At 47.3% G+C, this 13,700-nt stretch overlaps 1 protein-coding gene across 1 annotated transcript in view; it reads left to right on the top strand.

Moving 5' to 3' along the window:
• NUAK1 (NUAK family kinase 1) overlaps positions 1–6,968 on the top strand; it is a 68,840-nt gene extending 61,872 nt beyond the window's left edge. The window contains exons 5-7 of the mRNA XM_028121713.1: positions 788–907; positions 2,897–3,029; positions 5,815–6,968. Of these exons, the coding sequence (XP_027977514.1) occupies positions 788–907; positions 2,897–3,029; positions 5,815–6,968 (1,407 nt within the window). The remainder of the gene's footprint in view (positions 1–787; positions 908–2,896; positions 3,030–5,814) is intronic.
• The last annotated feature ends 6,732 nt before the right edge of the window (positions 6,969–13,700 follow it).

Raw genomic sequence — 13,700 nt, 5'->3', positions numbered from 1 at the left:
GTTAGGTAGAGCATTGGTATGGAATTTGAAGACTTAAAGGTTTACATTCATGATCTCATCTTGAGTGATTGATTTTTTTTTTCTCACACTAAAACTGCGGTCCAGAACAGGAAAGGATCCTGGGTTCCCATTTTCTGGTGGCCAAACTGAGGCTCAGAGTAGCTAAGGGACCTGTTTCCGTGTCACACAGATGGCTAATGACAGAGTTTGGGCTGATATATGGTGACTCAAAATCTAGGACTCTGGGGTCCTAGATTTCATCTGGGCTCAAGAGGTTGGCAAAATAGAATTCTGGGTAGAGTGGGGGTGGATGAGAAGGGGTTGGTATCAGTGGCACTGGGTCACGGTTTTCCAAAGTGTGACTTTTCGAAAGTCACTGTGGGTGCACTGTGATTTTAGGGGGGCTACAGATGGGGCACTTCCCAGATTAATAGCTGTGTACTGTCTTGTGCGTCGGAAACATCAAGGCTGTGGTTCTGAGGCTGTTTCTCAGAGTGGGTCTAAACTGAAGTGAAGGTCAAGTCCATGCAGGGAGCGGTTTTGAGTAAGTAAGAGAACATGTAGCGTGCAGATCCAGCAGAATCTGTTGTGGTTGCCAAAGATTGCAGCTGGGAGTCACTGGCCCATTTCTGTGGGTGGACTGGTTCTTTTATGGAGACTAAGGACTGGAGAAAAAAATGGTGACCCAGCCGGCAGACCCATCCAGGTGCCCTCGTGCTCAGATGATTCAAGGTAGGTACCCCCTGGAATGCTAAATGGCCTCTTTGGGTCTTGCTTCTCTTTGCAGATTGCTGACTTTGGGCTTTCCAACCTGTACCAGAAGGACAAGTTCTTGCAAACCTTTTGTGGGAGCCCACTCTATGCTTCTCCTGAGATTGTCAATGGGAGACCGTACCGGGGGCCAGAGGTGAGCAAGTTGCTGGGGTGTATGGGGGTGGGGGCCGGGGAGGAAAGGGAGGAGGGAGGGCAGGAACTGGATATAAGAAATACTTCAAACAAACAAAAAGGCAAGCAAGTGGGGAAAGCTTTTCCTTATATGATTATAAAAGCCACAATATAGACACCTGGGAGAAAGTTTGAAAAATCTAGGAAATGAGGTTACCTGCAATTTCCCCCACAAGAGATAACCACTTAATATTTTTGCCACTTTTCTTTTAGACTTTTTTCCAGCGTCGATCTCTGCATTTCAAACAATAATGGCAATCATTATATATACGTGTATACATATGTGCGTGTGGCCTTTTATTGACTTAAAATTATATTGTGACATACTTTGAATTTGTTATTACTAAAAAACGTGGTTTCTGAGGATGATATAATGTTTTATTTTATGAATATACCATAATTTAATCAATTCCCTAGATTTAGACAGATTGTTTTCAGTTTTTCCCTGTTAGAACAAACCAAAAAAAACAAGCAAAAAACCCCTCACTCTGCAATGAATATCTTTTTGCATATATCTTAGACAGCATGTATCTTTGATTAAGGAAATATAGGTTTTTTTTTTTTTAAGATTTATTAATTTATTTTAGAAAGAGCTTAGGTGGGAGGGGCAGAGGGAAAGGGAGAGAGAGAATTCCAAGCAGACTCTGCAGGACCTGATCCCATGACCCAGGAGATCATGACCTGAGCCAAAACTAAGAGGCAGATGTTCAACCGACTGCACCACCCAGGCTCCGCTAAGGAAATACAGTTTTAATCGCACCTTCTAATGCACGAGAAATGCACTTCTTTATATGCTTAAAGCTCTCAGGACCACTGTAAGAGATGTGTATGTGGAAATGCTATTTTGAAAATGGGTGAGTTGCGAGTGATTACGCTCTTTAAAAGGATGGTTCTCTTTACAGAGAGATTCATCCACTCCTTATCCTTTAAATAGCAGCTGCTCAGTGGGTTGAAATGTTTCCCTCCAAATATTTATCTGTTGGAGAGTGTTCGAAGGCAGGGCTGGAGGGTGAAGAGAAGGATGCCAAGGGCCTCTACCAATTGCAGTGAAGAGAAAGTCTTTCTAAAATAAGAATGTAAGGGCGGGACATTGGATTCCATTTACAAAACTCTAGAAACTTGACACTCTCCATTTATCATAGGTAATGAATGTTTCTTTGATCTTTGATGATCTCTTTCTGGAGTTCTAAGCTGGCGGCCTGTGATCTGGCTAGCAAACATGCTTTATCTGGCCACGTTAGTCTTTCTAAAAGAAACTGGACCAAACATTCAATAATTGGGAGATTTTGCATTAAGGTCTGGTTTCTGACTTCCCGAAAGGATCTGGCAGTGCCGGGCCTACGTTACTGTGTGGCAGCAGTTAGCCAAGGGGAGGCTGCCTCCGTCAGGTGGATCCATGCACTCCCACATTGTACCCCACATTCTCTCTTGCTTTGTTCATCTTGGTTGCATGCCTGGCTCTTGTAAGCATTTGAGTTGGCAGCCCCTGATCCATCTGAAGAAGGTGCAGGAAGGCACTGGTGCCTGGATTTAGAGTGAACAGCCCCGTGTCCCAGTCCGGCACCCATCCTGGAGGCAGAGAGGGGCTCTGGAGAAATCGGTTAGCTTTCCTGTGCCTCAGTCTTCCCATCTGTCAGATGGGGTTGAAAATAATCCAGGCTCTCCCTGTTTCACAACATCATACTGAGGATCCAAGGAGATAATCTTTTTAAGAAAGTCCTCACACAGATTGGGACTCCTGGTCTCTGAGAGGGAAAGGTCAGGCTCTGCAGCAGCCGACAACCGCACCGCATATCACTTGTCAGGCTGCGGTGGGAACCTGTCCGCCAAGTGCTAAATTCAGTTCCTGGGGCCGTTAGGGGTGGCTGCTCACAGTCTGTGATGCTAATGGATCAGAAGGCATACCGGAACCTGCTTCTGAGCTCCTGTATGTCCCGTCTCTCTGCTCCAGGTGGACAGCTGGGCCCTGGGCGTGTTGCTTTACACTCTCGTTTATGGAACAATGCCCTTCGATGGTTTCGATCACAAAAACCTCATTCGGCAGATCAGCAGTGGAGAGTACCGGGAACCTACACAGCCGTCAGGTGCGTGCCCTCGGAGGCTCAGGGATTGAGCAGGAGTGGTTGGCTTATTACCCTTTTTTGAGTGTGTAGCTCACACTTTTTTGCTTCTGTTTTAACATCTGCAGGGAATCTCCTGCCTTTTCCTCTTCTTTTTCTCTCCAGATTTTTGCTTTCTGGCAAAGCTGGCTTCCTAGACTGCTTTGCCCAAACCTCCCCAAATGGAATTTCTAGAACAAATGTCCCCTACACCAGGCAAGCTAGGAGTCCTGTGTGCTTGCTGTGTGAACTTGGGCAAGTCCCTTACCATGTGGATTCAGTTTCTCCACTATAAATTCACATTTAGGAAGAGATATCATATGAAGTCCTTTCTGGTCTACGTGGTTATATAAACCATCTTCACTAGACTCAGTGCCATGAGGGTGGCGACTGCTCTTTTTCACCACTGTGCCCCCAGCCAGGGGCATGGCCCATGGGCGCTGTTTCATTATTCAGTATTTATTGCTATAACAACTCTATCCCCGACCTCCCCCACCACCCTGAATCAACTTGGTGGTTTAAAGAACAACCAGGTACCCTGTCTCTCCATTCCCTAGGCTGGCTGGAGCTCTTCCGGCCATGCTTGGGTTGCTCCTACCATGACATTCAGATGGTAGCTGGGCTGGGTCTGACTGGAGGACAGATGCTCAGTGCTCCTCCACGTGGGCTCCCTCTCCATGAGATGCCTCTCCAGGCCCCTCTCTCCAGGAGGAATCCTCGACTTCTTCCATGGCAGCTCAGGGCTCTAAGGTGGAGGAAGAAGAAGCTTCCAGGCCTTCTGTGCTGGGCAGGCAGATAATGTCACTTCTGCCACGCTCTATGGGTCAAAGCACCCGAGATCATAAGCTCCATCTCTTGCTAGGAGGGTGTGATGTGTGGATGGAACGTGTGTGTCCACATGGTCATCTTTGGAAAGTAATTAACGCAGACCTTCCTATGTAGACATGCTGCCCACGCACGCACAAAACACAGCTGATTTCTCATTCTTTGCGGTGGTTACAGTTCACAAAGTTGCTATGAGCACGGAGTGAGTGAATACTGAGACAGCACTGCTCCTGGGGGCAAATACAGGGCTCAAGCTCTGGTCACAGTACTGGTGTCAACTGATCAATATATAACCTTGTGTTATGTATATTTCTGTCCAGAGACACCTCATTTAAAACATCCCGTTGACTCATTCACATCAGACTCACAGCCAACAGCACTGTGACTCATGCCTGAACGAAGCCTATCTAACGCGTGCACTTTCTCTGTAAGGCACATCACAGCCTTCTCGAACTCAGGAACCATAGTTAGCACTTTGGGCCATTTTACACAGTGAAATCACCAACAAAAAGGTCAAAAGTGTGAAAAACAAGGACTATACAGGCTGTGAGAAGTACACCTGTTTACAGCATGAGAGTGGAAACAAGAAGGCAGGGAGGCGGCCCCTCCTTCGACCTCAGCTGGGAACATACATGCACGCGGGGGGTGACTCAAATTTTTTGCCACTTTGCAAATGGACACAAATGACAGGGAGAGTGAGTGCCCGGGTATTGATTTTGGGGTTACAAAGACATTTTAGTGAGCAGGAGAATTTATAATACAGAATCTGTGAATAATGAATATACACACACACATATATATGTATATGCATACACATTTTTTTTTTCAATAGACCAGCCTGGGTTTTTTGTTTGTTTTGTTTTGTTTTTGTTGTTTTTTGAGAAATTTCAGGTGACCCAACTGGTACCAACACAGCTCCTGGCACATTGCAGGAATTTAGAAAATATTTACTGAATGACTGAAGGAACATTCTGTTACTTTTCAGGGGTGCAGCTCACTCCTGATCTCATTGCCTGACCCCTGCCAGGTACTCATTAGCCCACATAAGTGGCTGAGGGGGAGGCGGTGCCTTCCCAGGGTATAATTCACCTCCCATTGGGGGAGCAGAGTTTAATCTTATAAGTCAATTTATAAGCTGTGAGAGTCAGTTGGTTCCAGTGGCCTCCTCAACATCCCTTCGGGGCTTTCCCCTAATTCTCTGGCAGCCGAGATGTGCACATGGAATGTCTCAGCCAGGCCGTGAGCGGATAGCAGATCTAGATGAGCTCTCTGAGCTGACGGCTCGGTAGGCTACAGCTTATGTCAGAGAGGGAGAGGAAGTGAGCTCACTGGGCGTGGGTCTCAGGACCTGGCAAAAGCCTGGGGTAAGGCCAGCCTTGGGGATGGCACCTCTCACTGCCCACGTGTGCCATCCTTCTTTCTTTCCCTGTTTGATAAGGAGCCTCTTTTTCACCGTCTCAGCCCTAGATGTCCTTTTCATGGCGACACACTTTCCCCATTACCTTGAGCACTGCATGTTTATACAAACCCACCTTGGAGGACTACAGAAAAGCCAGGGTCACCTCACTCTGTTTTCCCTTTTGGTAAAATAATATCCACCGAAGGAATGGTGGGGCCCTGCTTGGGGTCGGGTCTGGAATCTGTTCCAGTTACCTGGCCTTCCCCATTTAGTGAAGATCTGAGTTGATGGAGAGCTCAGTAGTTCTAGGACATTCCTTTGCTTCTGTGGAAAAACATGCCAGGGTGTGACCGTGCCCTGGCCTGTGGTTGTGTCCTGATGATGCCTTCCGTGTACCGTCTAGAAGGCTTTGGCTCCTGCTCCCTGGTATGGCAGGACCAGATCTCCCGCCCGAGTGCGCGTGTCCCCTCACCCCTGCAGCGTCAGCCCCCCGTCAAGGCCAAAGGCTTCCATGTGACGCACCGTTCTTTTTCTCTTGTGCCATAGACGCCCGAGGACTCATTCGGTGGATGCTGATGGTGAACCCCGATCGCCGGGCCACCATCGAGGACATCGCCAACCACTGGTGGGTGAACTGGGGCTACAAGAGCAGCGTCTGTGACTGCGATGCGCTCCACAACTCCGAGTCGCCGCTCTTGGCTCGCATCATCGACTGGCACCACCGTTCCACGGGGCTGCAGGCTGAGGCCGAAGCCAAAATCAAGGGCCTGGCCAAGCCCGGGGCCTCCGAGGTCATGCTGGAGCGGCAGCGGTCCCTGAAAAAGTCCAAGAAAGAGAACGATTTTGCCCAGTCCGGCCAGGACTCGGTGCCCGAGAGCCCATCCAAGCTGAGTTCCAAGAGGCCCAAAGGGATCCTGAAGAAGCGAAGCAACAGTGAACATCGCTCCCACAGCACCGGCTTCATCGAAGGCGTCGTGAGCCCTGCCCTACCCTCTGCTTTCAAGATGGAGCCCGACTTGGTCCGGACCGCCGTGCCCCTCCCAAGCCCCCCCGAGGCAGAGGTGCCGGGCAAGCTCAGCCCCAAGCAGTCGGCCACGATGCCCAAGAAGGGCATCTTGAAGAAGACCCAGCAGAGAGAGTCAGGTTACTACTCGTCCCCGGAGCGCAGCGAGTCTTCAGAGCTGCTGGACAGTAACGACGGGCTGGGTAGTGGCCTCCCTTCCCCCAGCCCCCCGGACCCCACCAGGGGGACGTCCCACGGCCTCTCGTGCCACAGGAAGGGCATCTTGAAACACAGCAGCAAGTACTCAGCAGGCACCACGGACCCGGCCCTCGTTGGCCCTGAAATGCCCACACTGGAATCCTTGCTGGAGCCCGGCGCCCCCGCCGAGGGCCTCTCCCGGAGCTACAGCCGGCCCTCCAGCGTCATCAGTGACGACAGCGTCCTGTCCAGCGACTCCTTCGACTTGCTGGATCTGCCGGAGAATCGCCCTGCCCCCCCACGCATCCGCAGCTGCGTCTCTGCTGAAAACTTCCTCCAGATCCAGGACTTTGAGGGGCTCCAGAACCGGCCCCGACCCCAGTACCTGAAGCGGTACCGGAACCGGCTGGGAGACAGCAGCTTCTCCCTCCTCATGGACATGGACGATGTGACTCAGGTCTACAAGAAAGCGCTGGAGATCTGCAGCAAGCTTAACTAGCTCCCGGGGGGGCGCGGGGCTGGGTTGTGGGTGGGTTCGGGGGAGGCGTGGGAGCAATGACTTGTGCTAGTGAGCTGGTTACCTCTTTGCTGGCCTGTGACAATAGACTGAAAAAGGATTGGTGCCATCCTGGTGGGCCCAATTGGCAGCCTTGAGGCAGCACCTGAAAGGGAGAAGTGGGCTCTCTGCCAGTCCTGCCAACGGCCAGTCAGAATTTGGGTCCTGATTGGCATTTACTTTGTGGCACCTCCTAGAGGACCAGCTGTCCAGGGGAGGTGGTGTTGGCCAGCATGAAGAGGGTGGGGAGGAAGCATATGGGAGAGGGAACACATCCCTAAAACTTGTCCAAATGCTTCTGGAGGAAGGGCAAGAGAGACTGGGGCCGTCTGCCTTGGATGAGCTCAGAACCTGCTGCTTCCCTCCTCACATGAGCAGGCTTGGTCTGACTGCGTGGGGTTGGCAAGTAGATTTCAGCCACCTGAACTCGAATGGGTGATCGACTGATAGCGGCTCCCGGGTGTGCTGGTGTGAGTAGCCTAGGCTCATGGGAGGGAGTGCTGTGACTGAATAGCAATGGCTGCCTTGGGAAAGGGAAGGGGGGCAATAGCCCTCATGCCATGCGGTGGCCATCCTTGACATGGCTAAGCCCCGAAAGTGTTGGGTTGAGGCATCCTGTGGGATCTATGCTTGTCTTTCATGCCGCTCGTGTGGCCTTTGTTAATTTGCCACTCTACCTGGAATGGAAGACAGGGTCTCGGGCAGAGAGAGAATGCTCTGAACACCGCTAAGGACTTAAAAGAGTCAGCCCGTGGTGATTTTTGGGCTGTTTGCTGTCTCCCACTTCTTTCCTGATGTCTGCCTTGCTCTTCAGCACAACCTCCCGAGGATGGACAGGGAAAAGAATGGTGGTGTCAGAGGTCAAAACTCTGGTGTGTAACAGAGCTCGGGACCCTCTGTGGTCTTTGTGCAGATGAATGGAAATTGATCCACACCAGCAAGGGGGCAACTTGTCGATTTCTTTAACATCTCACTATTAACTGGAATGCTGCCTCTTGGGTTCTCACCTGCATGAATCAGATGTGACGCTGTCCACAGTCTCCAAGGAGTAACTGGCTCAACCATTGACCCTGTTTACTAATAGCAAACGGTTTCCCCGTCCACCAAGGGTAGAATCCGCAGAGGCAGGCGAGTTTGCTTCTAGGGAGTTAGTGTGTAGGTGGGTTATTTGGATGAGGAAAGGAAAGGTAGGCATAAGGTCCTCCCCTCATATCTAGGGATTCTGTCATGGGTTTGAAGTCCTAGACTCTGGGGGAAAAGAAAGTTCCACCCATTCAAATGAATAAGGTGTTGAAAGAGCACAGTGGGTTGGGAGGAAGCATACAGAAGAGGGAACATTTCCCAAGAAGCCATCCAGATGGTTCTGGAGGAGGCAGGAAAGAGGTATAGCAGGACTCTTATCATAAAAAGTAACATAACTAGGTATTCAACTTCTTGACACCCAGATTACAGGTGATAAGATGTCAGTCCCACAATGGGATATCTTCAGATACTGGGTTTGGAATTAATGATCTCATTGGGGAATCTGGGATGACTTCAGATCCTACTGGCCTGGGCAAATTGAAAGCCTTGTTTCAAGATGGTCAACCTCTGCGACCCGCAAAGATATATAAGGAGGACTAGTCTTGGAGGGGGGGTTATTTTTGGGAAAACCAACAGACAACGAACAGTTATAGGGAGATGTGAAAGAATTCGCCGTAAGGCGCTGAGAACATTCATTGGAGTGAAACTGCCCTTTTCCTAAGGAGATGGCTCCGTTTCTCCCCCTTGTCACCAGCCCTGGGGTTGTGGCTTTGTGCATGCCTTCAGGTCGAGCTGAGTGGTGTGTTATGGGAAGCTTCTCCATTTTCTTTCTTTCAATTGCACCTCCTTCCTGAGCTCCAATATAGGTTCAAAGGGAAAAAAAATCTGTAGATAGCAAATTGTGTGTGTGGGAAGTGTGGGTGTGTGGAGGGCATCCTGTAGCCTCCGAGCTCCCCATTTCTTGTCTCATTTTATGTAATCTGTTCTGGACAGCCTGTATTGCCACACTGCTGGTCCCGCATGTGTGGCAACTGGCCAAGTTGGTAGCTGTCAATATGCCTAAGGTATAACACCTATCTACTGGGTGATATGTTTTTTCCTTTTGCCAAGTGATTGTGTCTGTTTAGTATTTTCCATCCTTCTAAAATGACACTATTAAGGAAAATCATTCTATTTCTCCCCTTCCCCCCCTAAAACCCCACACATGCATGTTCTCTTTTGTCCACCAACCCAGACAGTGGATTGTGGCAAAGACAGTCCTCCACTCAGAGGCCGAGGATCTGAGTTGAGTCCTGGTGTGCTGCTAACTAGCTGGTGGCCTGAGGCACCTGCAGTGTTTGGGAAGCTAAGTTTTCCCTTTAATGAGGGCTGGCGAGGGGAGGGGGGGGAGGGACGACTAGCCCATCTCTCAGGCTCCCTGCCTGCTTCTGACATTCTGCTAACATCCTCTGATTCTCCATACTGTGTTGACTCTGTCCTTTCAAGGAAAAACCTGGTCTAGAGAGAAAAGCCCTGACATGTAGCTCCCTGCTTCCTGATTAAGTGCTATCATCCTTACCAGCCAATCCCCAACCAAGGAAGTCATGCTTAATTCATTTCCATGGAATTACAAGTGAGAGACACTTTTATGACCTGGTGGACCAAGCAGGAGATTCCATGTAAGCTCTCCTGGTCCTTTCCTGGCCTCTGTGGGCCTTTCTGTGTCTTAGTTTACACATCTGCCAAAGGAGTAGAATTATACTTCTTTTTACAGGTAAATTTTAAGGCATGATCAGTTTTCAGGAAGTGCTTCAAGACCCTAGGCGAAATGAAAATGCTAAGTGCTCCCTGACTTTCCATCCCTGTTATAAGGTGCTGCTTCTTCAGATGATGGGGAGCACTTTCCAGGGGGAAATTCAGGGGAGTGTCACCCTGGCCTGCTGTCTTGAGTACAAATGTGAATGATCAACTGACTGCTTATTGCCAAACTGGAAATGTTCTGTAGGGATTTACTGGCATGGTATCATTCCTAGAAGAAAAAAAGAGAGAGAGAGAAAAAAACTTGACTGCACATTTTTTTTTTTTTAAATCCGTGTTGTGACTTTTATTTAATTTCTATTTTTTTTTGTTTTGGTAATAAAAAGTTGACTTTTTTATTTGAATTTGTCTTTTTTTTATTTATTGGTCTGAAAGACATTTCAAAGGTATTATAATAATATATTGGTGTAATTTAATTGGTGCAACATGCTTTATGGCTCCAGTCAAAATTGGTTTTTGTTCATTTGATTGGTTTGAGCCCAGAACAGCCTACAGGGGGGAAAAAGCTGGATAACCACCCAAAGTGTTTGTATTTTCATTGGAAACTGACTTTTGTTTTGTTTTTTGTTTTGTTTCGTTTTTTTGGTTTTGTTTTGTTTCCGTTTTTATTTTTAAATTAAATAAATTGCAATGAACTGAACTGAACTGGGACCTTGCTTCTTTATTTGGTTGTTTTCCTCTTAGTTAAGGAAGTAAGTGACAGAGTGGGTATAAGTAACAGAAACCCACCCAAGCTAGCTCAGGCACAGAGGGGAAACTTAGCTGAAGTTTTTGGAAAAGGAAATGCAGCTAGCTGGGCAGCAGGAGCTAGAACTGGAGGAGGAGGAGCCAAGAGAATGACAGGCCCTTTCTTCTACTCCTCCTTGCACACCGGCTTTCTCTGCCTCCTTTCGTAGCCTAGCTTTCTCCCTGATTTTATGACCCACTTTGGTTTACCTCACAGCTTCCAAATTTACATATTCTCAGTTCTGTGTTCCAGAAGAGACGACTGACTGGGTTCCTTCAAACTGGACTAGAGACAGTAATCGAAAGTTAATAGCCAGTCATGCTCTCTCCTTCTTTCTGGTTCAGCTCCCTCTGCCTGTCCCTTCTTTGGCAGCCCCCTCTGTTCCCAGGGCAGCCAGACTGCTAATCTGATTGCTCAGAGTCCAAGATCAATGGGCATTATTTCCCAATGGGAAAAGCCACTGCTCTGCCTCTGATAAAATGGCACCCTGAGTCCCATTTTACCATTATTCCTTGCATGAACAGACCTTCCAGGAAGCTCTTAGAAAGAGGGATGAATAATAGGGTAAGACTGGATCCTAGTTACAATAGCAAATGACATCAAACCCTACCCTAGTATCAAACATTAGAGTTACACTCTGTGCTGAATAGCAGTGTTTGGGGATCCGTGTAAGAAAAGTCTGACTTTGCAAAGAAATTGCAACTTACACCCCTTATCTGGTCTACTGGGAAAACATCTGATACAGCTTGTCACATTTAGCAAATAAAACCACAGGACATCCAGTTAAGCAGTGGATGATTTTTTAGTATAAGTATGTCCCGTGCACTATTTAGGTCCTGCTTATACTAAAAAAAAAAAAAAAAAAAAAAAAAAAAAATTTATTTATCTGAAATTCAAATTTAAATGGGCCTCCTGTATTTTATCTGGGAACCCAATCTGATGGAGCTTATTTGGCTAAAATGACCAGGTACCTGATAAGGTTGAGGGTTGGGGAATGGATGTTTATGATGTGGCCTGCCGAATTAGGACCTGTCTGTCTGTGCCTCTCCAGCTGGGCTGCAGTGGGAAGAATCTCAATTCCGATTTGGACTTGCTGATTGTTAATGAGGCAAACTGCTTCGTGTCTCTGTGCCTCTGTTTTCTCATCTGTCTGATGGGTGCATGGATTGCTACCTTTACCCAACTTTAATGGGTCCATGAAGAAGGAATGAGCTAATTTCTACGAAGTTGCCTTGAGTGTAAAACTCATTATGAATGGGAATCCATAATCCTGTTGTTACAGAGCAATAGTCACTGAATATAAGGGATAGGGAGGAAATAGGAGCAGCTGGAGGGGCATGGCTTACATGCCAACTGATAGGTTGGTGAGGTTAATGAGAAGTGGTCACTTTAAGGAGGAAGATTGAGAGAACTAATATTCATGGAGCTTCTTCAGGGTGCTCACTTCATCCTTATTCAGTGGCAAGTGGAAGAAACCCAGCTCAGACCATGTTAAGTAACAAGACAAATATACTGCTTCATGTAACTGAGAAGTCTAAGGAGTATGTCTCAGGCACAGCTAGATCCAGGGGTTCAAGAGATGCCATTGGCCTCTTTTTCACTCACTCTCCCTGGAGGTGGGTTTCATTCCTAGGCAGGCTCTCTCCACATGGTGGTAAGATAGCTTCTGGTAGTAGTGGTGTTAGGAGGTCCTTTAAGTGTGTGATCCTGAAGTCAGAGAGAGATGCTTACTATCCCAGCATTTATGTGCCAAGGAAGGAGTGTGATTGGCTTTGCTGGGGGTCATGTGTCTCTCTCTTGCCTATTCGTAGGGTCCAGATGGAGAGATGCTCTGATTGGCCCACCTGGATCATGTGCCTACCCTTGTGGTATACTTGAATGATCGCTCCTTCAGTATTACACGAAGTCAGGGGAGGGGGGGCTCTGCCAAAAGAAGGGATACAGAGCTAATGAAACAAAGTTACACCTTTTGGGCCTCGATTTCCTCATCTATAAAATAGCATTACATAATCCCTGGCTTTCAGAGTTTTTCTTTCTTTCTTTCTCTCTTTCTTTCTCTCTTTCTTTCTCTCTCTCTCTCTTTCTTTCTTTCTTTCTTTCTTTCTTTCTTTCTTTCTTTCCTTCTTTCTTTCTCTTTCTTTCTTTCTTTCCTTTCTTTCTTTCTTTCTTTCTTTCTTTCTTTCTTTCTTTCTTTCTTTCTTTCTTTCTTTCTCTCTCTCTCTTTCTTTCTTTCTCTCTCTCTCTCTCTCTTTCCTTCCTTCCTTCCTTCCTTCCTTCCTTCCTTCTTTCTCTCTCTCTCTCTCTCTCTCTTCCTTCCTTCCTTCCTTCCTTCCTTCCTTCCTTCCTTCCTTTCTTTCTTTCTTTCTTTCTTTCTTTCTTTCTTTCTTTCTTTCTTTCTTTCTTTCTTTCTTTCTTTCTTTCTTTCCTTCCTTCTTTCTTTCCTTCCTTCTTCTTTCTTCTTTTTTCTTTTTAGTAGGCTCCATGCCCAGTAGTGGAATCCAACATGGGGCTTGAACTCATGATCCTGAGATCAAGACCTGAGTTGAGATCGAGAGTCAGATGTTTAGCCGACTGAGCCACCCAGGTGCTCTGACATTAGAAGATTTCTAATTTATACCAATAGTGTCAGGAAAGACAACAATATAAAACTATAGAGAGCAGATATATTTGTTAGGACGATTTTAGTTGTTAAATTAGTTAGAATATGAGAAAATCCAGCTGAAACTGGTTTAAGCCACAGAAAAGGTTTTATTAGCTCATATACCTTGAATTTTAGAAATAAGGTAGATTTCATGGTTACCTAGATCTAGTGGGAAAATGGACAGTAAACAAACAACCCCTCCCTAAAACTACAGATTATAATAAGGGCTATGAAGGAAATGGACAGGGTGCCGAGATAGAGAATTAAGGGAGGAGGAACCTTTTGCAGAAAGAGTAGTCGGAGAAGCCATCTCTGGAGAGGTGACATTTGGGCAGAGATTTGAAGAACTAGCTATATGAAGAGCGAGTATTCCAGGCAAAGGGAACGGTATATGCAAAGGCCCCGGGGTCTTCAAAACAGAGCTTTGTAGGGTTAATTTCTGGTCCATTGGCATAGGACAACCACGGTTCAGGGAGTGTGGTGTTGT

This window comes from Eumetopias jubatus, unplaced genomic scaffold (genome assembly GCF_037043125.1).
Source record: "Eumetopias jubatus isolate StellerSeaLion01/CBP00866 unplaced genomic scaffold, mEumJub1_p1.0 scaffold_8, whole genome shotgun sequence".
NCBI lineage: Eukaryota > Metazoa > Chordata > Mammalia > Carnivora > Otariidae > Eumetopias > Eumetopias jubatus.
This window is presented reverse-complemented; position numbering and strand designations above follow the sequence as displayed.